The following is a 24,892-nucleotide window of genomic DNA, read 5'->3' as shown; positions in this document are numbered from 1 at the left end:
CACGAGCCGGATTCGAGCTGTCCCACGAAGTCTGTCGAGTGCTGCGGTGTCAGCGACCAGAATGGACCGAACAAGCCTTGGCAACGGCAAGTCACTGGAATTCAGAGAAAGGACTGCGGTGCAGACCAGCAAGGTCTGAGGGACTCACCCAGCGAGGGCAAGTCAGGGCACGTCTGGAGCAACCAGGAAATCCCAAGCAGAAAAGGAGTTGCCTTCGTGGGGACTTGCTAGCCTACGGGCTAGCGATCGCTTAGGAGCACTTGAAGCTGGCCCACGGGTCACTCGTGGAGTGGAGGCCAACTATCTTCGGTGCAGGAGGTGTTCAAGGCTGGGGCTACTCGGAGCCCAAAGCACAACTTCGAGGAGGTCCAGGAGGATAGTGTTGCTGCAAAAGATCACGGTGTCCAGGGGTCACGGTTCCATGTCACCCACGATAGCCACAGGCCTCAGCTTTGCTGTGGACTCAGGGTAGTCTCAGGTTAGTCTGGAAATCCACCTCTGGTGATGCAAAGACTTCGGCGTCCGGCGGGAGCTTCAGGGATGCAGACCGGTCAGTTGCTTCTTTGGTGCCTGCCAAGAAGGGGAGTTACTCCTTGACCCCAAGGGAGATTTCGTCCGTCTTCTTGTCGTGATAGAAAGTCAAAGGTCCAGGATATATGTTGCAGAGTTTCGTCCAGGGTAATCTAAATTCCTAGGGACTGGATTCCTATACTTGTAGTAAGTTTAGGGGATGGACTAACTCTAAGGCCCCACCTATGGGTAGGCTTGGAAAGAGGGGTGGTTACTCCCATTTCCTTTGTCCAGTTTTGTGCCAGAGCAGGGGCAGGTAGCCCCTGCAACCGGTTTGAACTGGACTATGCACAGGGACACCAAACGTGCTCCCAGTGCAGGACTTCAAAGCACCAGAGTGCTCCCGCCCAGCCCCAATACACATCTGCCTGTCTGGGGAGGTGGTTACACCTCCCTTGGACAGGAAACCTATTGTCCAGGCCTTCCCTGCTGAAGTTTCGGTCAACAGCAGGAGGACAGACCCGTGTCTGTGGCAAAGGCATCCATTTTGTGATGCCAGGGCTCAGGAAAGTCCTACCGGGTTTAGCCAGTGTGAACATGTCTCTCCCTCTAGAAGGGTGGAATGCTACCCCCGACGCTGGCTGACTGACACTGGCTTTATGACTGACGCTGGCTGGCTGATTGATGCTGGCGCACTCTGACTCGCACTCTGACACTCTGGCTGACTGACTCGCACTCTGGCTGACTGACTCGCACTCTGGCTGACTGACTCGCACTCTGACACTCTGGCTGACTCGCACTCTGGCTGACTGACTCGCACTCTGGCTGATTGACACTGGCTTGACAAAGCACTTTGACGCCTTGTCAGGGGTAGTAAGCGCTATATAGATGGAATTAAAATACAATGCGCTATGCTGTAACTTGCTCCTATTTCTCTGATGACAGATCACACGGCACACAGCCTTGCCTAGACATAACGCCAATACACAAGCCCCCTTATCTCCAGAAGATAGAGCAAGCTCTGTGCTGTGAGAGGTAAAGTAGTGGCTGTCTGGGCCCTTTATATGCTGCCTTGGTCCGTACTTTTAGCAAATGAAATGTTGTGCCTGTCTCGGGAGCTTTTAGAATGGATGATATGTGCATGCTTTTAGCTAATCTGCAAGGAACTTTTGAAACTGGAACCGACATAGCGGATATTGCAGGCTTCTTAAAATGTTGTCTGCTTTTCCTATGTAATTGTTTTGTTATATGTGTTTATAAAGTGAATTAGTTTGTTATGAACTTAATGATCCCTGTACTTTTCCAACCAAGTAAATATTGTACTTCTCTTAAGGTAGGTTTTATCTGGCCCCTGCTACTGGAGATAGCAAATATGATTTTCACAGTTCACCCCATATGTTGTCACTGCTAATAAAAAGGCCCTGACGTTGAGCAATTTCATTCACTATGAGAGGAGGCTAATTGTCGGCCTTTTTGTTAAATTCTTTGGTGTACAACAAGGGACCTGCTTATAACAATATTCCACGTTACTATAAACTTCAGAAGATTGTGATACCAGAATTGCGTAGACAAAATATTGAGGACTCAAAAAAGACTGTGGAGGTAAGTGTAGAGTCAAGGTACATATATATATATAGAGTTAAAGGAAACCCATACTTTAAAAATGCACTAAACTTAGCGATATTTTAGTCCTCTATATTTTCGCCAGGTTTTCATAACTTAGTGCTTCCATAGTCTATATTTCGACATACACCTGTTGGAAAAACATTCCCAGTTGAGAATTGATGAATGTGGACGGGCATTACTGCCACACTGGTCCCACACCAAAGGCATATCTGTCTTCCCTTTTCTATGCGTAGTTTGGGCACAGATAGACCCTAACATAGGTGGGTATGATACAATTAGTTAATTTGATATACATAGCTCCCTGGATAGTTGTAAACTCCTCACAACATAACACTGATAAAACAGAGGTCATGATATGGTAGTGGGTGGGTGGACACAATGACTTTGTCTGCCGTTCTGGCTATCCACTTTTTCCTTCCTTCAAACTCTTTACTATTATTTGCAAAATGGGTTTCAGGATAAGTCAAGATTTCACGCTTGACTCCTTAAGTTATCATTACTGCCAGACTTGCTGATTTGCCTGTTGGTCCAGAGGAAAGCCATACCATGCCTCCCAAAAATCTTTCAGAATATAATAGCCAATATCTTCCAGTCTAGATTCCAGAACCCCTTTACATTTGGATCTCCCTAAATTCCCACCTCAGTGCTTGCAAAATGCATTATTACAAATACCTATAGTGCCTGTGGTACTGAACCCCCACCTAATGGCTTTCACCACAATCTGCTTTTCCCTCCCATGTTCTTCAGGTGATTTATCTGATAGGCTTCTGAAAACAGCATTCAGTAACACACATGTTCCCTGTTGGGGACAAGAAAGCCAGCAAATTAATACATTTCCCACAAAGTGCCAAAGCATGAGCTGAGTAAGCAAAGGTTTTTGTTTGCAAATCAAGCAACACATATTTTGTAAAAATATTTAAAAGATTCAAAGACGTTAATGTCTTGGACAACTGTGTTTCACTTCAGTAAATAAGATTATATCGCTGCAGCAGTGTCTAAAAATATACTTAAAAATGTTCATGAATCCTGCCCGGACGTCGTTGCATTGGATAAACCAAATGAGATTCAGGTTGTCAAGATCATTGCTCATATAGCCAATACTGTTTACATGTATGAAGTAGCATTAGAAGACTCCATTAAATCACGTACATATGAGGTTTTGTAGCGGTCATCCTTAGCTACGTTTCTTCAGGGTTTTTTCAGGTTTGACAGTCCAGGAAAATAAAGCACTGAAGTAAATTGGCTTATCTATGACCATAGAAGGGGGGACATCCGGGTCCGGTGTAAGCTCAAGTTGCTAAGATGCACATTGTTCAGTTTAGCTAGATAGATAGCACCTTCTCTGTCCAGTTTATTATAAAAATGTTTTGTATTCGTCTGTATAGTGTACTGTGTTCTCTAAAGAAGTTTTGTCAAATATATTTATTGCATGGTAAATCAATGTGACACTAGCTAGAAAAAAATGCATGATTTTGTATCATAGGTGCGCATTTAAAAAAGAAACTCAATCTTTAAAACTATTGGGGAAAACCAGCAAATTGTTTTTGCATGTTATATTCACGTTTCCTTCACACAAATAGTACAATGGTTCTGTCAAAATCAAAATCCTTTTTTGGCATTGAAAGTCAGAGTGGTATTGCTAAATTTGTAGATGGGGTACATAACTGGATTCATAATTTGTAATATGTCAAATCATGTAGTAAATTTGTCAAGTGCTGTGTACATATTGAGATTTTGAAGCTAGTAAAATGTGAATATGTAACAAAATATTCAAGGTGGTTTTGGCTAAAAAGCCAGGACTGTCTGGGAAAATGAAGTACATGCCATGTGGTCTCTTCACAGCTATGGTGTCCTCACAACAGCGTGCATTTGATGTAGAAAAGACAACAGCCAGTCATCCATGATCTGACTAGTCCAGAAAGCTAGCGGCCATAATAACCGGTTTTATTCATTTTAAGGTATCGTGTTCTAAAACACCATATTTGAAACATTTCAGATACCTTGCAACAGTTTCATGTAATTTGAATCTGTGACCTGCACCTAAATCTATATCCGGTATTTGTAAAGCGCGAACTACTCACCCTTACGGGTCTCAAGGCGCTGGGGGCCGTCGTGGAAATTAAGTGAGTTATTGCCCAGAGTCACATGGTGCTGAGCTGATCTGCCGCCGGAGCCGGGGATCGAACCATGGGCCCTGTGCTCCGAAGACAGCTGCCCTGGCCGCTGCACCACACCTCTCCACCTAAGACATAAGTCCAGATCTATCTCTGAACCAGCTTACCATCTTTCTCTGGTTTATGTGTGAAAGAGAATATTAGCTTTTCATATGGATGACTGATGTATTTATATAGCTGTGAGTTATACATGCACACCTGCCAGAGGTCACTAGTCTGCGTGACACCTTCAGCCAGTTCCATCTTTCCAATTGGTAGGACTTAGCACGTCAGAACTTTTACATGTAAATGGGAGCATGAGATGCAAGCCCCGAAATAGAAGAGCCTTCTGCCTAACCAACACGTTTTATTGATGGGTAAATAAAGGCATGGTGCTACTTGGTAGGTATAGCAAAATTATTCAGACTATTCACTCCACAACACATCCTGCAGTTATTATTATTGTTTTGAGTTTTATATAGCGCTGGCTAGACCCAAAGTTATTGGAGCGTTTTACAGGTTATTTTAAGACCAAAAGAAAGATTACAAAAAGATACAATACAGCATTGTTAGTCATTAGGTTGGTGTTAAACCCTTTTCCAAGATGACCGGTTCCAAGACCATGGCTATCATTTTGGGTCTGGTGGAGCCAAGTCCTTTTGTGAAAACAAATGACCAGAAAATAATTTTGGGTCCGCCCCCTTTAGCAGTTGCTCCCTTTGAGTCCGTTTGTATGAGCCTGTGCCTTACATTAATTTATCAGGCAGTTTGTGGATGTATACTGTTGAGGTCTCTTTGCACTCACCATGCAGCGGTTTGTGTCTCCTTTAAATTGGATAGCCTTTTGCTATGCTGTCTGGTGTTAGTCTACTGGAAGTTTCAGAGAGTTCCCTTATTCATTCAAATTTCCAACTGATTTCCTACATTAAAATCCATATTTCCTCTGACTTTGTCATCATTTTGTCATGTTTATAGTCTTGACTTGCGCAAACAAGTTCATTTAGATGGTCCCCTGTCTGCCCGCCTCAATGCATTTCAGGATGGAATTGCCTTTCTTCAGGGGCGGGTCACTATTATCATCAATGAGTTCTTCTGAAAGGGAACATAACACAATGTGAACAACTACATCACCTCAGGATTGCGACTAATAAGCTGTGCTGGAAACTGTACAGTCTAGTACATTATTTTGCTAGCAAAGTTCTATTCAAGAACTGTAAGGATGAAAATACCTGAACGGCTGTCCTCATTCGTTTCTGAATGTCGGACAGGCACAGCTAATCAAGGCCTGATCAAGACGCTGACGGATAACGGCTGGAGCACGGTGCCCAGTTGGAGCGCGGCTGCAGCGGATAAGCTGTGGGCCGACCCTCAAACCTTGACCACCGAAGTCTCCCCAAACGGGCCTGTTCCGTGCCACACTAACGTGGGGTAGCAAAGATAGGCTCGCCACCTGCAAGAGAGGCTGCAATCAGGGTGGGCAAGATCCCAGCACAAGAGCGCTGCAGCTGTAGTCAGCCGCCGCAAAGAAGCAAGCCCAGGCCCCTGCTGAAGGGGCCCATCTAGGTGAGGGTGTAGCTTACGGGGTACCTGGTAAGCTCCTGCTCTAGTGCCAACTTCCAGAAGCTGTGGAACACCCTTTCACACATGCAGACGTTGCCATAGTGCTTCCCCCCCCATATATGTTTATACACCCTTTGCTTCTTGCTCAATGCTACTGTTCCCTTTAATAATAGCTTTAATGCCTGCTCATCGGCTACAGTTTTGGGGGAAGGGGGAGAATTCCGGAGTGCTAGCAGAGCCGGCAAAACTGGGGATGGAGCAGAGCCCTCACCGTGGCAATCAGTGACGGTGTACAGTTTGGAATCCTAGTACTCTGTCAATAGCACAGGAGTACTCAATCAGATGGACCCCTTGGAAAATGGGGAGATCAGGAGAAGCATTGGTGCCACCTAAAAGGAAACCAGCAATTAGTGGCCACAAGTAGGTTTTTGGTGAGATGTCCGACTGGGAGCAGGGCTTTCCTTTCTTCTCCTTGATATTTATTAATTGATCTGGTACAAAACTACAGGAGCAGAGGTCACTAGTGCACGTGTGCCCTCCCGTGTAGAGTGGTTGCAGGACACGGGTGGAGGTAGCATCACGTAATATCGGCTTTCCTACTACCCACAATCATCGGGGAGGACAATAATTTACAAGGAAGACCTATTCAGTTAATATATACACATTAAACTATAGGTGAAACAAAAAAAACAATCCACAACCCTGCATAAGAGTGAATCATGAGGTCAGGCCAGGTGCGACACCGCCTTTCGCCCCCTATAAGAAGGAAGAAAAAACTTCAAGTGTTGTCAACTGTAAAAAATACAAAGATAAAAACCATTGTGGATATTCAACCATTAATCTCACCAGTGTATCAAATGTTTGAAAAATCAACATAAATTCCATATAAATTAAACTTTCTAGACGATCCAGTGGGAGCAATGTTGTCTATCAAGAGGATATGTGTTCTCTTCCATCACCGATCACACCAATTACGAAAGTCAAAATTACTATAATGGATTAAACTCATGGCATTACAGATCTGGTTTGGACAGAACCAAATCAGGAATAATGGAAAACAAAGATCCTCAATAGGATACCATTACAGATTCGGAGCTACTCTCATTAGGAGCTCATTCTCCTTAACCCTCGATTAGTTTGTCTCTTCAAAAAATTCAATGATCACTATTAAGATCCGGCGTTCCACAGGCAATTGAAGTCAAAGAAAGTCAATAATGCCCACAGAGATGTAGAGACATTAATGGATTCTAATTGTAAAACAAAGCAAATATACCATACAGTAAGCAGTCAGAACGAGCAGCAGCACTCAAAAACTTCTCAAAATATGAGTCTTCCGCTGTTGACCCTCAAAATTGAAAACAGTACAAAAAAGGCTGCATTGTGTTGTGGCAATCTAACTCTTGAAAGGCAAGTAGATCATCTTAACATCATGGCAAAAGCAGTATCCGGGATCGATCAGAAGTTGCAATAATTAAATAAGCTAATAATGGGAGCTCAAACCCAAGCAGCTACATTGTACAAAGAGTGTACTTGTTACAAACTAATTTATAAACTAGCAACACCACTTTATTTGAAGAAATAAAAATAAATGAGGCCGTTGCCGGCTGTAACAAAATTCCTATTACATCTGCAGATAAAATTGTGAAAATGTCTCGAAGTGACACTAGTATAAATAAGAACGCGGGCTCAGGAAATGAGTCAAGTGATTGACCTATTACAGGAGATAGACAAGGTTGGTATGGGAGAAGCCACTCACTGTTCAGATGTACACACGTCGATCCCCAACAATCTCCTCAACCATACACAATGACAAAAAAAAACGCTAAGCCAGAAATAAAATGATCTAGTGCAATAATTACTCCTGGTGTAAAGAATATTTGTACGACGACTGTGAAAATAAATAAAGCCTTCAGTGATTCGGGTAAAGCATGGTGTGAGAAGTTGGCCTGGTATATGCTGTCCACTAATTTAAGTGGGCACCTTGCATCAGTCCAAACGACCCTTATTGAAGATTAGGTTAAAGACAACCTTTATTGAAAGCTAGCCTAGTGGTAGCTATGGAAAGCAGCCTTCAGGCGAACCACACAAGGTATATATATAATGTATGTATTTATTACTAAACACTCTCTACTAACCTCTTTATGAGATTAGAGCACAAAGCACACAATATTAAATCACTAGAATGACAGTAAATAGCACAATACACAGCGGGCTCCAGGGGGAGACCGAACCATATACTAAGAAAGTGGTATAACAACCACGACTTAACTAGACACAGTGCCTAGAGCACGTAGAATCGCTGGGACCCCAAGGAACCACCCAAAGTGATGACGCAGGGGACCCACTTAGGACGGGTGCAATGTGTGAACACAGACGCGAGCTCCGTACAACTCTATGGGAAAGTCGCGGTTGGAATTTTAAAGATTAAGGACACTTCGGAGAGGACTTTGAGCAAACCCTTTCAAACATAGAAGGTTCTAAGGCCAGCACCCTTGTGAGTACCGAGGTACCTGTGTTACCTATCCCAGAGGAGCCGGGTGCATAGGGGTCAAGTGGTGTCGGAAACCCTTGTCGTTTTCAATGGCGTGATGCGAAGAAGTGCTGCTGCCCGGAAGATGAAAAGTGTTTGGTGGAATCCAAGCCTGGATCCGAGGTGAGAAGAGCCTGAAAGCACAGGGGACAGAATCTGGGTCACTTCAGGCTGACCTGGGGCACGGTAGACGAATGCCCACCGATGTCTGGTGCTTCTGGTGAGATGACGCGATGCTTGACTCTGCAGCCACGGGCATCAGGAGACGTCTGCGACGACCAAAGTCCGAAGGTGAGCTGTCTGCGAAGGATGTCGAGTGCTGGGGGGTCAGTGTCCGAATCGAACACCAACAAGCCTTGGCAACTTCAACCTACGCTGCCAGAGGAAATAAGCTTCGGTGAGGACCAGCAAGGTCCTGGGGACTCTCCAAGCTATGGAGAGTCAGTGCACGTCTGGAGAAACCAGGAAAGCCCACGGAAAGTCAAAGTTACCTTCACAGGGACCCACAGGCCAACAAAGCAGGGATCGCAAAGGGACCTCAAGCTGAATCACAAAATACCAACCCACGGAACACTCGTGGAGTGTAGGCCGGAAATCTTCGGTGGAAATACTGCTCGAGACTACACATAGCCCAAAGCACAGCCTCCAGGATCGCCAAAAAGCATATGTTGTTGCAAAAGTACGCGGTGCACAGGGGTTAGGGTTGCACGGTCCTCACGAGGGATACTGGGCTCAGAATTGCTGAGAACTCAGATCGACCTCCAGAACCCACCTCCTGTGTTGCAGAAATCTTCGGAGTCCTCAGGAGCTTGGGATATGCAAACCGGTCAACTGCAGACCCTGGGAGGCCTATGGGGTACCTAGACCCTGGGTACATAGTATACCATATACTAAGGACTTATAAGGGTACCCCAGAATCCAATCTGGAGTGTACCTAAAGTACATGCAATCAATTTAGAGGAGAAAACAGCTAGTGTGGGGTCCTGGATAGCAGGATCCCAGTCAGACTAAGTCGAAAAACAGTGATACATCAGCAAAAAGTGGGGGTAACCATAAGAAGCAGATCCTACACTCCTACACATGGAACCAGAGATGCAAGTAGAAATTGGAAAGGAAGAAAATCTACCAAAAATAAAGCTAGAGAACAGATCCCGAATCAACACGTGCAATAGTCACAACGACCCATAGTCCAACTGTGAGACTTGGTTCGCTAAATCAAAGCCAAATTCATATGGGAAATATTTGGTCACCTCAAATGACTGTGAATAATAAAGCAAAAGGTGGAAGATGAGCCTTAGCCGGCTGAGATGGGAGACTGAGTGTTATGCCAAAGTTGTCTTTAAAAAACCAAGGACATAGGAGGAAATCTAAAGTTGGGTTAAATGATCAACATAATCCAGCTGAGCACCGTAATAGGCCAAAGCCAATAGATCCTATAGGCAATGCAACCGTCACCTGCGCTCCTGTGGATGAAATTGGCCAAATGATCTTTATACCAGAATATCAATCTAGGGGGAGCCACGACATTCTCAATTGTGGAAACATTTAATACTTTTAATGATAATTCCAGCTCTTGATAAAGTCACCACAGAAGATATTGAATCTATTAAATTTCTACTCCAGCCTGATGGTAATACCCAAGAACCTACACTGGTGACCTGGGCTTTGAACCATCTAGCTGCAAAAGTGCTACAAGAAAAGGAGTCCTCCTTAAACTGGGGAATTAAAATCGGTAAGCCTCAATCAATCTCTTACCGGTTCCTTTTGTTCTTGCAAAAGAGTCCAGTAGCACTAATGATAATATGCAAGTATATTCAGTACTAAAAAATACAATCGTTAAAACGTTAATCCCAGCTGTGAATCCACAGTTAGGAACACAGAGCGTAACTCAACTTAATTTAGGCTGGTTAACAGTGGCCCTACACGATGGCTCCTGTGCCTGACAAACACAATTTTCAGGAAAAACAACTAGATTATTTACAGGAAACTATGAAATTCTGTTCATGGTATGAAAGACAAAACACACCACTATTATGAATGCATTGTTCAGAAATGTTCACATTATATTACACGAAACCTTGGCAACCAAGCCATTTGTGATGCAAGGCTTCACTGGCTACTTTAATCCCGCTATTAAAATATTGAGAAATGGTCATCCAAGGGGAGGCTTGGCGACATTTCTAGCTAATGGGCTAAATATTACAAGTGATTAGGTGATTACGGACGACAATAGCATCCTATTAGTAATTGAGGAACTGACACAAATACACCAGGAATACACTTGTTCTGATTAGTATTTATACATCTGGACTCAAAGGCAAGGAAGTTGATGTCCCTTAAACTAAAAAGTATTTTATCAGAATTAATTTAAGAGGGATTTTCTTTGTAAATTATGATATCAGGGGACTTTAATATGAATTTGCTGTGGCCATTTAGCCAAGAGGAATACATAATACAGCAAGATTATATATGGTCAATCCCTAATCAATACAGTATCCTTGAATGCAGTGGGTCAACGGGTTTGGATCTATTAAAAGATCTCGAATCCCTCAGTCTAAGGGTTTTGTACATAAGCTACCAAAGCAATGCTCATGGACCTATCAGGCTGCAGGTTTGCAATCAAGAATTGATTTTAGAGCAGCAACTCTACCTTTACTTTGATTAATAACCTCATTTCAGATTCATAAAAAAGGCGAAAGCCACCACTGTCAACAAATCTTCTAGATCCAAGCCCAATACAAGTACCATAAAAAAAGTAGAATCCCTTCTGGTAGAGAAAAACAACAAATTATAGGAGATTATCTTGGTCGGAAGGACCAGTAGACTCATTTAGTCTGACGGCTTCACTCCTGGTTAAAAACTGTTATTCAGTTTAGTCAGGGTCTCCAATGGGGCAGTAGACAGAATTTACAGAAAAATTATTAAGTGTCCAATCCTCGGAAACTAAATCAACTAACCTGCAATTAACAACTAATTTACAGAATCTAAACCAGATTAAAACATCAGCATCATGTCTTAATTTGAACAGGAACCGCAATAGAATTTTGCGTCCAGTAGGGAAGCATCAAGGGAATCGGGAACTTCAAACTAAAGCCAGATAATAAAAAAAATTACCGGAGAAATATCTGAGAAGAGAAGTTGAAACCAAAGCAAACCCTTTGGGCTAAGGGTTTGTTCCTCAGTAAAGAAAAAAAAATCAAGGGCTTTTTGAAGAATGATTAATTGGAAGAGGGCCCCAGTGAAGATTACATCTTCAACCATAACAGAATCTGCCTGGGTAGGTTTCTTAATAAAGCATTTTAATCAATCAACAGAAATGAAAACATACCTGATCGGTGGAATAGAAAGTAGTACTGTCAGAGAACAGATGGATCCAGGGGACCACGCAATCAATATTTCACAAGTGCAAGTTTGTAATCTAATTAAAAGCAGTAGACCAGACCGGGCACCTGGCCCGAGTGGTATCTCGCACATCCCGTATAAGACCGATTCAGTTTTCTGGTCAGGGTACCTATCGAAAGTTTTGAACAACGTTCTTCAATCAGAGTCCCCGAATCATGGGAAGGCCTTATAGTAGCACCTATATTTAAAGGAGAGTGGTGGCAACCGGAAAATTATCGCCTTCTCACGCTTCAAGATACTGAGGTAAAACTTTTCACCAAGATAGCTCTGAATAAATTATTCTCTTAGGCAGACGAGAAGCAGATTGTTCCTTCAAACCAATCTGGTTTGCTCAAGGATCAGGCACCTCGACTTTCATTCTAGCGCTTTCAGTAATGGTTGATCAATATAAACTATGCAAGCAGCCAATGTACCTTCGTTTTGTTGATTTTAAATCCACATTAGATTGCGTTCAGCGTTATCTTCTTTGGTAAAAGCTAGCTAAACTAAACATCCCGTCTTCTGTTTTAAAAGCAATTCCAATGTTATATTCTTATACGTTGTTAAGGGTGACAATAGGTGATGATTCCCTTATGTCAAGAAAAATTAAACCCCCCCCCCAGGGACTGAAGCAAGGTTGTGTTCTTGCACCATATTTATTAAATCTGGTTTTGGCTTTAACTTGAGCGCTGGATGAAGTAAACCACATCCACCAAAGTTAGGAGGCAAGAATACATTTCAAATCTCTTACACGCTGACAATGTGATTTTTCTGAGCCAAACAAAGGTTGGACTTCAGCGACAAATAAACTATCAAATTATTTGTTGCTTACCGGCATGGCAATAAACGGAAAAATAAAAAAAGTGATAGAAGTAAGCAACAAGATCCATAAAAAATATAAGTGGTTCCTACAAGCATGACAACTGGAGCAGGTCAAAACGTATAGATACCTTGGAGTAATATTCAACAAGAAGGGCTCCTTCCAGCAGCATAAGATGGAACTGCAGAGGAAAGGCAATACTTTACTATTGCCATTTCGCTCGTTACAGAGATCACTGGGTGGTCCAAGCCATCTACCACTATTAAAAATAAGATCTGCCAAACTTCTACCAACTATCTTGTATGGAAGCGAGGCAATGCGCGGAAGAGACGCAGCAATGCTAAATACAATTGTCTAAAAAATATTTAGATCTTTTTCATCTACCATGCAAAGCCTCGCCGGCCCAGATGAGGTTGGAATTTGGTCTGTTTAATGAAATCATTGCACAAAAAGGAGAATACATCAAAGTTTGTAAAAGAATAAAATCAAATGCCTCAAATTGTCTAGGACAAGCTCTCTTGCACGAAGTTCAAACAAATTCATATTCTGCAGCATGGAAGTATTTAAATGTGGCAATAGAAGATCTGTCTGTTCGTTCTTTGTGGGAAATGCCTTCACCTCCAATAACTTAAAAGAAAAAAATCAATGGATTGATTGAAAAAAACGTAAATGTTAAGACAAAGAGTTGCTTGCACTTAGATCACACGCTGGGATGATTATTAATGAAACAAATAAACAGGGAGGGACCAGGGGCAAAAAAGGTCCTGTTCCTGCATTAAAGAGGGATGGAGGTTGGGACCCAACCAAGGGGAGTACTATAAAGAGCAAGGGCCCTCACTCACCTCAAAGGATGTCATGCTTCATCCTCGGGCTGCTTCTCGTTCAGCCGGCCCTGCAATGCCCAACGGGTCCTGCAGGGGGGCTCTTTGCTAGAGATCTTTTACCTGTGGTCTTGGCTGATGATGAAGTGGGTGTTTGTGAGTTGTGAGGTTTACATACGAAAGTGAGTAGAGTGTGGGGATGTTGTGAATTAAACATGACTATGGGAACCAGCTGAACCAAATTTAATTAGTGGGTTCCATGTCATGATTAAAAATATACAATACTTGTAAGAGGAGAATTTATTAATCTCGTCACGCATTTAAGTAAAGATGTCGGTCAACATGTTTCATGCCCTTTGCGGACCGCTGGGAGCAACTACTTGCTGAGCTCCGGCGTTTAGAAGGGGAGGGGCGCACGGACCAGGAGGGGATGGCTGGAAATGCCTGCGCGAGTGACGGCGTGCGATCAGCTGCCCCGTAGATGGGATAGCATAGTCCCTGATGCTTCTGACCCGTAGACAGGGGCGCCTGCGGCCACATGGAGACGATTGCATTTTTAGGGCTGGGGGGGGCCAGTCCTGGGGGGTGGGGGGGGGGAGTCGTGGGTGAGAAAGGGGGGGAACACTCTGTGTACAATTATTCAGGCTGCCACTGTTCTGAGTTTTTCCTTTTGACCAGTTTGCGATTTATTGGTTCTCAATGTCTAAGTTGCTTGGGTGGCTCACACTGGCATGTATGGCTAAGTGGCTGGTGTGTGGTGGCTGCTGCCCCCTTTTAAGAGACAACACTGGAACTGATGAGGCACATGCATCCAGCCCCCGGGCAGGTTGCGACTGGTACATTTCTTGACTGTGGGGATGTCTGGCTGGCTAGGCCAGACACGGATCGGCGACCCGCATATGTTTATATACTTCTATGTGTAATGTATCCTGCTGAACCACGTATGCTTTCTTTGTTATACCTTAAAAAAAGCAATAAAAACAGATTTGCAAAAAAAAAAAAAACATGTTTCATGCCCTTTAGTGTCTCTAGGATCATGGCATTTCTTCATGAAACATGTTTACCAACAAACTGGGGTGGCATGGTGAGCAAACAAACGATGGATTAAACCCAGATCTGTAAAAGGGGATGCCCTTAGGTGCCCTAAGGTACCTATGGCTGGCGCCCTCTCCATGCACTGCTAATCACCCCACATTTTACATCACTCATGAGATCTTCTATGCCATCATTGATAAGATCAGTGTAGTAGTATGCTCTTTGGTGGTTTGAATTCAAAACGTTAATCTTGTAACTGACATATTCAGCGAATAGCTTCCTGTAAGTGCAAGATGTTTGCCTCTACACTGTATTGTTGTTTACTCTTTTTACTTGACTGTTGACTATCTGAATGCTGTATCGTATGTTTTTCTTTTGGTCTTCGCATAACCTTTAAAGGGCTCTGATACCTACGGGTATAACCAGCGCTATATTAAACTCAAAGTAATAATAATAATAAAATGATATTCTCCCGTAAGATAGACTTTAACATTTATTTTGCTTTTATTTGCCAATGTATCGCATTGCACTTGTTATATTGAATTATTATTGTAGTATGTATGAAATGATTTTCAGCCATGGATGTAGGTTATAGTGTATGACCTAAATACTGTTCCTAGGAAAGCCAACATGGATAAAATGCAAAAGTTCCAGAATTCTAGCAACCCTCTAAATTCTCATTGCCGCTAAATATGTCAAACGATTACTTGAATTGTATAAAGTTGTCTGTAAGAGGTACTTCTGTAATTTAATTAAACAATTCACATTGTTTTCTAGAGTGGAAGCTGGTAAAATTCACTATCATAGAAGAGTTTTGGATAAAAATGGGCTGATCTCCATGCAGTCCCATGTGATAAGACTGCAAAATGGAACACAGCAGCATTCTATTCTTCTGCTTTTAAAACGATTTCATGTTGACAGGTGGGTATATACTGATAAACCTGGATTGAGTTTACACTTGAAATGATTGTATGTAAAAGTTAACTTATAAAGTATGTCTTTGTGGTGTATAAAATATATGTTTGAGGCATGTGTGGCTATAGATACACATGCTGTGCATAAGACCGCCATCTAGTGTTGTTGGTGTATAAAATATGTGTTGGGTTTGGATGATTACATGTTGATTTTGTTCCAAGAAGTTTTCTTCGAGTTAACGAGACTGTGTGACTCCTTGTTTTGGGAATACTGCTCATGGCCATCTTCAGGTTGTTTTATCCACCAACGGGTTTGGATTTAGTATCTCGAGCTCCGGTTCGAGAGAGAGAGATATATCTATATATATATATTTATTTATTTTTAGGCCTACTGGTCACGTCTGGCCGGGCAACACTTCTCCATTTCAAACAAGATCGAGAATGACCTGCTTATGGAACGCACTCCGTTCAGTTCCTGTCCGAAGTTCCACTCCAAATACCCTCACAACGACCAAAATACCATTTGCAACTTATGTCCCTCAATTGAAAATCGAGAGAACACCTGTGAGGCCTGTAAGCCTTTTCGGCCTAAAAAGACTCTTCGAGATCAAAGGGCTAGAAGACCAGAAATGCAGCACAAGCAAATGAACAATATCCCCGACATCTACGGTCGATAAGAGGCGGCTTCAGTATCACAGGAAGAATCCTTTTTAATACATGACTCCGAGTCTCAATCGGAAGAAGACTCGGACACTCTTCAGCCAGCACAAAAATAACTAACGCAAATACTTTTACCCCCCGTCCGAAATACAAATGCTCAGCCTCCACCGAGAAAACTGCTCAAGGGGCGCCACTGCACACAAGCTATGCCTTGCACCGTAAACATGACTCTGAAGCATCACCCTCCGGCTTGGCTGCGAAAGTTCGGCCGACAGCACAGACCTCTATATCCCTTGCACCCGAGACCACAACACCTCGGTCTTGGCTGCGAAAAAAGACTTATTTCTAAATCGAACCTTCCTCCATCAAAGACAAAGCTTCCACCACCGAAATGCTTTGTTTACAGTCCGAAATCTCGTACAGAGCCAATCCTGGAGCAATTTCACCAAAAGCTCAATCCAAAACAGAAAACACCTCAAATTCAGCCTGGAACAAAGAAATATATGGTGCAACCACCAAAATAACAAACTCCTTAGAAGCAGTTGAGTTTTGAGGAGGCTTTGGACGTTCCTGTTCAACCCTTAAAGAAGAAAATAAAGGATGCTCTAACTAGTCCATTGCACATTCCCATTCCTACCTGTACCACCCACTGCACCACCTCACCCACTACAATTATCTGATGCAGGTAATGTCTCCTCAGTCAACAATAGATGAGGATCAAACACATCCCAGATGACTCAACAACTGAGGGATCCATGGGAAGATTATATTATTGACTCTCATGTTGACACTGATCCTGATTTATATCCTAGCCATCCATCACCACCTGATGATGCATCTGCTTATCAGGATCTCGTAGCCAGAGCAGCCACTTTTCATCAGGTGCCTTTATATATGGACTTGATAGAGGACGATTTCCTCTTTGAAACTTTATCTAATACATAGAGGGGCACAATACTTACCACTTCTAAAAGATATGACACTTCATGCAGATGACCTTTTTAAACAGCCAGTCAAAGCAAGAATAATTAGTACTCGCATTAATAAAAAAAAAATGCAAACCACCACCTTCAGACCCTATATTTTTTTTTAGACTTCAATTAACTCCTGACTCTTTAGTAGTATCCAATGCTAGGAAGAGGGCTAGCTCCCAAACCACTGGAGAAGCACCACCACCAGAAAGGAACACAAACTTATGGATGCCTCTGGTAAGAGTTTCAGCACAAGCATCTAATCATTGGCGTCTAGGTAATAGCCAAGTATTATTAGCAAGATACGACGGGGCCCACTGAGGTGAAAGGGAGGGGCTTCGCCATCATTTCCCAAAGGAGCACAGAAAAAGAGGTCAAGAGATAGTTAATGAAGGCAAACTTATCACAAACAACTCTATTAAGTGTGCATTAAATTCAGCTGACACTGCTTCTAGGATTATAAATACTAGTATCATAATGAGAAGGCATGCATGGTTAAGGGGGTCAGGTTTTAAACCTGAGGTACAACAGACCATATTGAACCTTCCATTTGACAAGGAACATTTCTTTGGTCCCCAGGTGGACACAGTCCTTGAAAAAATGAAAAGGACACGGGTAGCAACATCAATGGGAGCTCTACAAAGTAACACCTTTAGAGGTTCCTTTAGTAGGCCCACTTTCAACTAAGGGGCAAGGACATCTACCACAGGTACCTCTGGTTCACAATACAAAACTCTGGGGCAAACCTCAAGAACCAAAACGTTCTACAGAGGTTACCAAAGTAATAATAGTAAAGGAAGAGGCAGAGAGAACAATACACGTTCCTCAAATACCAACAATAAACAATGACCCCTTTACCTTCCCTCACAACACCAAACACCGATTAGTTGTCGTCTTCAACAATTTCTCCAAAACTGTAATTTAATTACAACAGACCAATGGGTCGTAGACATTATCCAACATGTTTATTGTCTAGAGCTCATAACTCTTCCAAATATTCCACCTTGCAAACACAAACTATCCATGCAACATTAAATCTTTCTGTAGCATGAAATAACAGCACTGTTACAAAAAGGAGCAATAGAACCAGTTTCACCACAATTTCATGGGACAGGAGTGTATTCACGATACTTCCTTATTCCCAAAAAAGATGGATCTCTCAGGCCCGTTCTAGATTTCAGACCACTAAATCATTACATAATATTAGAACATTTCCATATGGTCCCTCTTGTAGAGATCATCCCTTTATTACAAAAAGGAGACTTCATGGCAACCTTAGATCTAAAGGATGCCTATTTCCATATACCAATTCATCCTGCACACAGAAAATATCTCAGATTTCAATTTCAAGGAAATCATTATCAATTCAAAGTTCTTCACTTTGGGATCAGTAAAGCACCAAGAGTGTTCACAAAGTGCTTAGCAGTTGTGGCAGCTCATCTGCCAAGGGAAGACATTCATGTCTTCCCTTATCTAGCCGACTGGCTAATTAAACCAAATACATTCAAATCACTCAAACGACCCTAGATGTACTTCATCAACTAGGGTTCACTGTCAACCTACAAAAATCTCATCTACAGCCAGCTACTACTCAATCGTTTCCAGGGGTCATGCTCAACACAAGTCTAGTGTTGGAATCCCCAAACACAGACAGACTACGTAATATACTAACATAAATTCAACAACATCAAACACACTCACATTCCAGCCAAAACATTTTTCAGACTTCTGGGTATGATGGCATTGTGTATTTACATAGTCCCCCATGCCAGACTAAATATAAAGCCTCTACAACGTCTCGCCCAGCAGTGGACTCAGTCACTGGGTCAGCTTCACGATCTAGTGTTGGTAAACAGCTGCACCTACCACTCTCTACAATGGTGGAATCCACAAAATCTATCCAAAGGGTGTCCGTATCAAGACCCAGTTCCACAAATCACTCTAACAGATGCCTCTCTAATGCGATTGGGAGCACATCTCCACAAACATACTATTCAGGGACTATAGGATTCCAAACACAAGAATCTCCACCTAGAGCTCCAAGATGTTCATCTAGCGATCAGGGCCTTCCTAAATCACCTACAGCACAAGGTTGTCCTTTATTGAACAGACAATATGACAAAAATGTATTTACATTAACCGGGGGACACACACATTCTAATTATCTCACTTAGCTCTGAAAATATGAAAGTTAGCAATACACCGCAGCATTAATTTGTTAGCAGAACATGTCCCAGATAGAAGCAAGCAAGCAGATTACGAACTTTCTGAGCAGATCACAACAAGCCCATGAATAGGAGATTCACTCTAATGTTCTTCAACCATACTTTCACAAATGGGGATTCCTACAAAGAGACCTGTTTGCAACAAAAGAAAATGCGAAATGCCCACACTTTGCAAGCCGATATCACCACCATCATTCCAAAGGAAATGCTCTATGGATGAACTGGTCAGGGATATTTGCATACGCTTTTCCACCTCTCCCACTACTTCCATTACTGGTCAGGAAACTAGGGCAAACATCACTCACCATGATTGTAAAAGCTCCCATATGGGCTCGACAACCAAGGTTCTCAACACTCAAGGAACTATCTCTAGTCTCACACGAGAAGCTTCACCTCAACCCCGACCTTCTCAAGCAGAACCATGGAACATTAAGACATCCCAATCCCAAAGAAATGCATCTTGCAATTTGACCACTGAAGTCTTAGATCTCAGATACTTAGTTTTGCCTCACACTGTATGAACATTCTTAAAGAAGCCCGTAGACCAACTACAAGACAATTTTATGCAGCAAAATGGAAACGTTTTATGTTCGGTCACAAACAAAAACGTAATCCTCTTCAAGTAAAGGTACAAACACTTATTTTATACATATTGCATTTGCAAACTGCTGGATTAGCATGTACTTCTATAAGATTACATCTTGCAGCCATTGCAGCATGTCTCTAGAATAGACAACACATCAGTGTTTAAAATTCCTGTTATAAAAGATTTCATGGAGGGACTTCAAAGAATAATTTCCCCTAGACTTCCACTTGCCCCATCATGGAATTTAAACCTTGTCCTTACAAGATTAATGGGTTCTCCTTTTGAACCATTAAGTTCTTGTCCGTTCCAATATCTTTCATGAAAACTTGCCTGTTTAATTGCTGTTCCTTCACTTTGAAGAGTGTTGACCCTAGAAGAGCTTTTCTTTCAACTACACAGAGACAGGGTAGTGTAGGAAGCAGGGTTTCTGTTGCATCAACCCCCCCACATTTTTTGCCAGACTACTGATGCACTTTGACTTGATGTCCCCAAAACTGTACCTTGTACTCCCAATTGGAACCTCTCTGGCCACATGTCAGTCCCTTGTAAAAGGTACCTTGGGTACCAAGGGCACTGTGGCCAGAGAAGACCTCTAACGGCTGCAGCACTTATTGTGCCAGCCTGTACCTTTACACACATACACACTGCCATTGCAGGCTGCGTGTTTTGGTGCAAAACAAAGTGAAGAGTCGACATGGCACACATCCCTGTGTGTCATTCCTACAACCCACTGCCCTGGCATAGATCATTCACCCCTCTAGCTTGGTGCCCTATACCAGTGGTGAGGGTACAGGTGCATGAGCCCTGTACCCCTACAGTATCTAAGTCCATTCTTAGACATTGTAAGTGCAGTGCTGCCATTAAGAGTATATGGTGTTGGGAGTTTGCCATACCGAACTCCACAACACCATAATGGCTACACTGAAAACTTCAAAGTTTATCAAACTTCTCAGCACATTAAACCCTCATACCAGCCTGCCACCAAAAACATGTTTCTGGACCCCTAGGGTGGGAGCCATCGCTCCCTGAGCCCAGAAACAAAGCCTTTCCATGGCAAGGTGTTCACACCTCCCCCAGGCCAGGAAGAGCCATCTGTGGCAGGGGAGCTTGAAAGGCCTTGCAGCCTTTTTAATGTGGCCCCCAGCCTCTCCTGCTATCAGGAGCAGGCCCTCTTCCTGTCTCCCCTCCTTTACGGTGGGAAAAAGTAGCCAGCCCAGAAGGTGTGCCCACCTCTGCCAACCCCACCCCCCAGGTGGGGGTGAAGAGGTGTGCCCACTTCTGCCAACCCCACCCCTCAGGTGGGGGAGAAGAGGTGAAGTCCACTCTTCAGTGCCCGCCATCTTGCAGATGGCAGGCACTCCTCAATCAGGATTAGGGATTGTGCTCATTTCCCAACGTAAGGTGAGCACACCAAGGGTGTAGTCACCCTAAGGTCAGTTGCCCCTTGGCTACTGACCTTGAGACCCCGAAAACGCCCCCTAAATACAGTATTTAGGGGTAGCCCTGAACCAAGAAGTTTGACAAGAAACCAGAAGAAAAGGAGGAGGACTGAACAGCCGTGCCGAAGCTAACAAGAGGAGGACTGCCACTGACTTGACCCCAGCCCTACCAGCCTGTACCCACCTCAAACCTGCTCCAGCAAAATCCCGGTGTGTCCTGCATCCAGCAGCCTCGAGAAACCCGGAGGACCTGCCTGCCTTCCATCCCAAAGAATGTCTCCTGTGAACGCTGGATTTGTTTAAGCAACAGACTCCAGCTCCGCAAGCATCCGTTGGTGTACATCACTCTGCACCCTGCGCCCACAGCCCGAGTTAGAGTGGCCCAACACCAAGGTGTCTCCGTGGAGATCCTAACACGAAATCCGGGGACCCCTGACCAGCCTCAAGCCTCCAGCCGATGCCTGCAGCATCGAACCGGAAGTTCCCACCAACCACGACCAGTAGCTGGTAAGGAGATCCAATCCTAAAAGGCGCTGCTGCACCCCACCACCCACGGCCTTGGGTGGCCTAACCAATGGTGCCTAACCAACCAACTCCAAGATCCCTACTTACCTCTCCAAGTGGTGGTCGCACCCAGAAGACCTTCGTCCCCGAGCATGCAGTGCTTTTACAAACCAGAGACTCCTCCTTTGAAAGCTACAGGGCTTCCAACGCCAGAACAGCACTCTGCACCCGGCCGCCCCAGTGCCTCTGAGGGTGCACCTTTTGTGCTGGCCTAAACCCCCATTTGCCCTGAGCTTAAGTCCAGGAGCTTTGCTCCCACAACCCAGTGGCCTGCTCGTCAGCAGCCACCAACCGGAGGCCACTCTATACCCCATTGGATAACATTGGGCCTCAGCACTCTGCACCCTCGACACCCTAATGCCGCTGAGGGTATAACAAGAGTGCATCATTGACCCTGAGGGACCCCTGAGTCTAACCCCAGAATACCAACTCCCACAACAAAGTACTTGCCTGTTAACAGATAACACTATTTTCCTCCATAGGATAACATTGACTGTTTTTCTATGAAAAGGTTTTAAGTGTGGAGTTGGAAAATCTATGAGCACCTTTTAAAACTGTACCACATAACAAAAAAGTTTTTACTCACATGTTTACAGGAAATGTCCCAGTGCTGTTTCCAGGTATACTGCACTGTGTAAGGAAAGTAATCTGAAAAGTAACTTACATGATATTCTACAAAAATTCCCATACAAAGTATATGTACTGTATTCTGAAAAGCATTGCATTATAAGTAATACTACTGTAATCAAATCAAAGTACATTTACAATTGCAAACCAAACAGTTACAACTGCATCACTATTGTAAATTATTTATTGCTTCCCTGTGCCAGGCTTGCTTGGTTCTAGAAAATAAAATAGTGCGTTAATTCATTTGCTGACTGAGTGTGTACAACAAATGCTTAACACTGTCCTCTGATAAAGCCTTACTGTTCGACCACACTACCACAAATAGAGAGTGAGGTGCCATCTACTTTACCGCTGCCTACCTTTTGGGTTCCACTGGACTCTGTGCACACTATACCTCACTTTGGTATTATAGTATTTACAGAGTCAGTTTCCTACAGGTAGTGCTTTGAACTTACCCTACATTCCTACCAAAAGTAATTTCCAGTTTTCATATTAATCAATCCATCGATATACCTGTGTTTTCCCACAACCTGACAGTAGCAGAAAGGGTATTACACACTTTATATGTAAAAAGAGCATTAATTACATTGACAGAACTAATTCATTTGGAAAAACGAAACAATTGTTTGTTGCCTTTGCACCTCCTCGTTTAGGAAAATCAATTTCTAATTCGGGTATTTCAAGATGGAAATGTAAATGCACACAGACATATTATGCGAAGGCTAAACGTCTCTTACACCAAAAGCACATTCTACTAGAAAAATGGTAGCTTCTATGGCTGTTTTAGGAAACATTCCTGTTGCTGATATTTGCAAAGCAGCAACATGGGCTACTCCACACACCTTCACAAAACATTGTGTGGATGTATTTGCACGCCATCAAGCCCATGTTAGTCAGGCAGTACTTAAGACTCTTTTTCAAACAACTGCAACCCTCAAGTTGACCACTACCTAGGGAAAGGGACTGCTTTACAGTCTGTGCTAAGCATGTGTATCTACAGCATACATGCCTTGAACGGATTGTTACCCTGTAAGCATCTGTTCTTGGCATGTAGTTCTGTAGATTCACACGCGCCATCCCTCCTCCCCAGATTCTTTTGTAGGTTGCAGTTCATAGCCTTTATTTCAAACTAACGCACGGCCATCTCAATGCTTACATACATAGCATTCTTTTGTTCTCACCTACCCATGGCAAAACAATCGGAAGATGGCGTTGATGACCATGCGCAGTATTGCCAAGAGGAAGAGTCGCACAGTTTCGTGACTCGAAGAAAACTTTGTGGAAAAAAAACAACTTGTAATCCTCCAAACCCAATACTACAGCACTACATACCAAGAACAGATGCTTACAGGGTAGGTAATAAAATCGTTTCATGATTTTTTTTTTGTTTATTCTAGGTTTGTACTTCTGCTATTTTTCTTAACTACCTTTTCATATTTATTATACTTTCAACAATTTTTCATTGATTTATACGTACTGCACAGTTGGCAATCAGTAGTGTTTTACACCAGGTAAAAATGAGCTTAACCGGTTAAAGAGCTGCATAGTTGCTTCAATGCTTTTTTAAAAAAAATCTGAAAGTATTAGCAATATTTTCAGAAAAGATATCGATCAAACCTATCTTACATTTTAACAAGTGAAGCAAATAAGCACTTGCAAACTGTATAAATGTATGTTATCACCTTGTAATCCCCGTCTTACCCTCACTGTGAAGCTTCCATGTAGAGAAACAAGTTGTGATTCATTTGTAATGTACAAATGTTTCATATTTATTTATTTTATTTATTTATAAAGTTTTATATAGCGCGAACAAGATCCCAAGGGATATCAGAGCGCTTTACAATCAAACTAGAACTGAAAGGCTAACAAAGTAACAACCACAAGTTAAAAACACAAATGAATCATAAAGTGCACGAAAATTCACATGGAGGATATGTTAAACAAAGTACAGTGTAAAGACAGAGGGACACAGTATGTCAAAAAAAATATTGGATCGATATGGTGGGACACATGTAGCGCTATTAAACTGGGGCGAGCGGCGTCTGGTTCACTCCCTCCAGCCCACCTTCTCGCTCAGGTCCTCTATTCATCTGCTGTTTTGTTTGCCCTCCATTGGGGGCCGAAGTCCAGAGAGGTGTGGAGACCGGGAGCCAGGGAGTACAGACTACATTCCCCAGCGTCCCCTGCGGCATCCAGCGTGCAGCCACCAAACCCCCCCCCCCCCCCTTTGCACCAGGAGGCGTCTTTAAAACCTCCCAGGGCCTCCCTCAGCGCGGAACGCCCATCTGCTGTTTTGTTTGCCCTCCGTTGAGGGCCGAAGTCTGGAGAGGTGCGGAGACAGGGAATACAGACTACACTCCCTAGCGTCCCCTGCGGCATCCAGCGTGAAGCCGCCACCGCCCCCCTTTGCACCAGGAGGCGCCTTTAAAATCTCCCAGGGGCTCCTGCAGCGCGGGCGTGCCCGGGCCAA

At 43.3% G+C, this 24,892-nt stretch overlaps 1 protein-coding gene across 2 annotated transcripts in view; it reads left to right on the top strand.

The window, feature by feature from the left end:
* GTF3C1 (general transcription factor IIIC subunit 1) overlaps positions 1–24,892 on the top strand; it is a 1,956,011-nt gene that overhangs the window by 206,498 nt on the left and 1,724,621 nt on the right. For both annotated transcript variants that reach the window (XM_085632176.1, XM_085632175.1), the window contains exon 4: positions 15,214–15,357. In XM_085632176.1, coding sequence (XP_085488302.1) covers positions 15,214–15,357 — 144 coding nt within the window. The remainder of the gene's footprint in view (positions 1–15,213; positions 15,358–24,892) is intronic.

This window comes from Triturus cristatus, chromosome 10 (assembly GCF_964204655.1).
Source record: "Triturus cristatus chromosome 10, aTriCri1.1, whole genome shotgun sequence".
Classification (NCBI taxonomy): Eukaryota; Metazoa; Chordata; class Amphibia; order Caudata; family Salamandridae; genus Triturus; species Triturus cristatus.
This window is presented reverse-complemented; position numbering and strand designations above follow the sequence as displayed.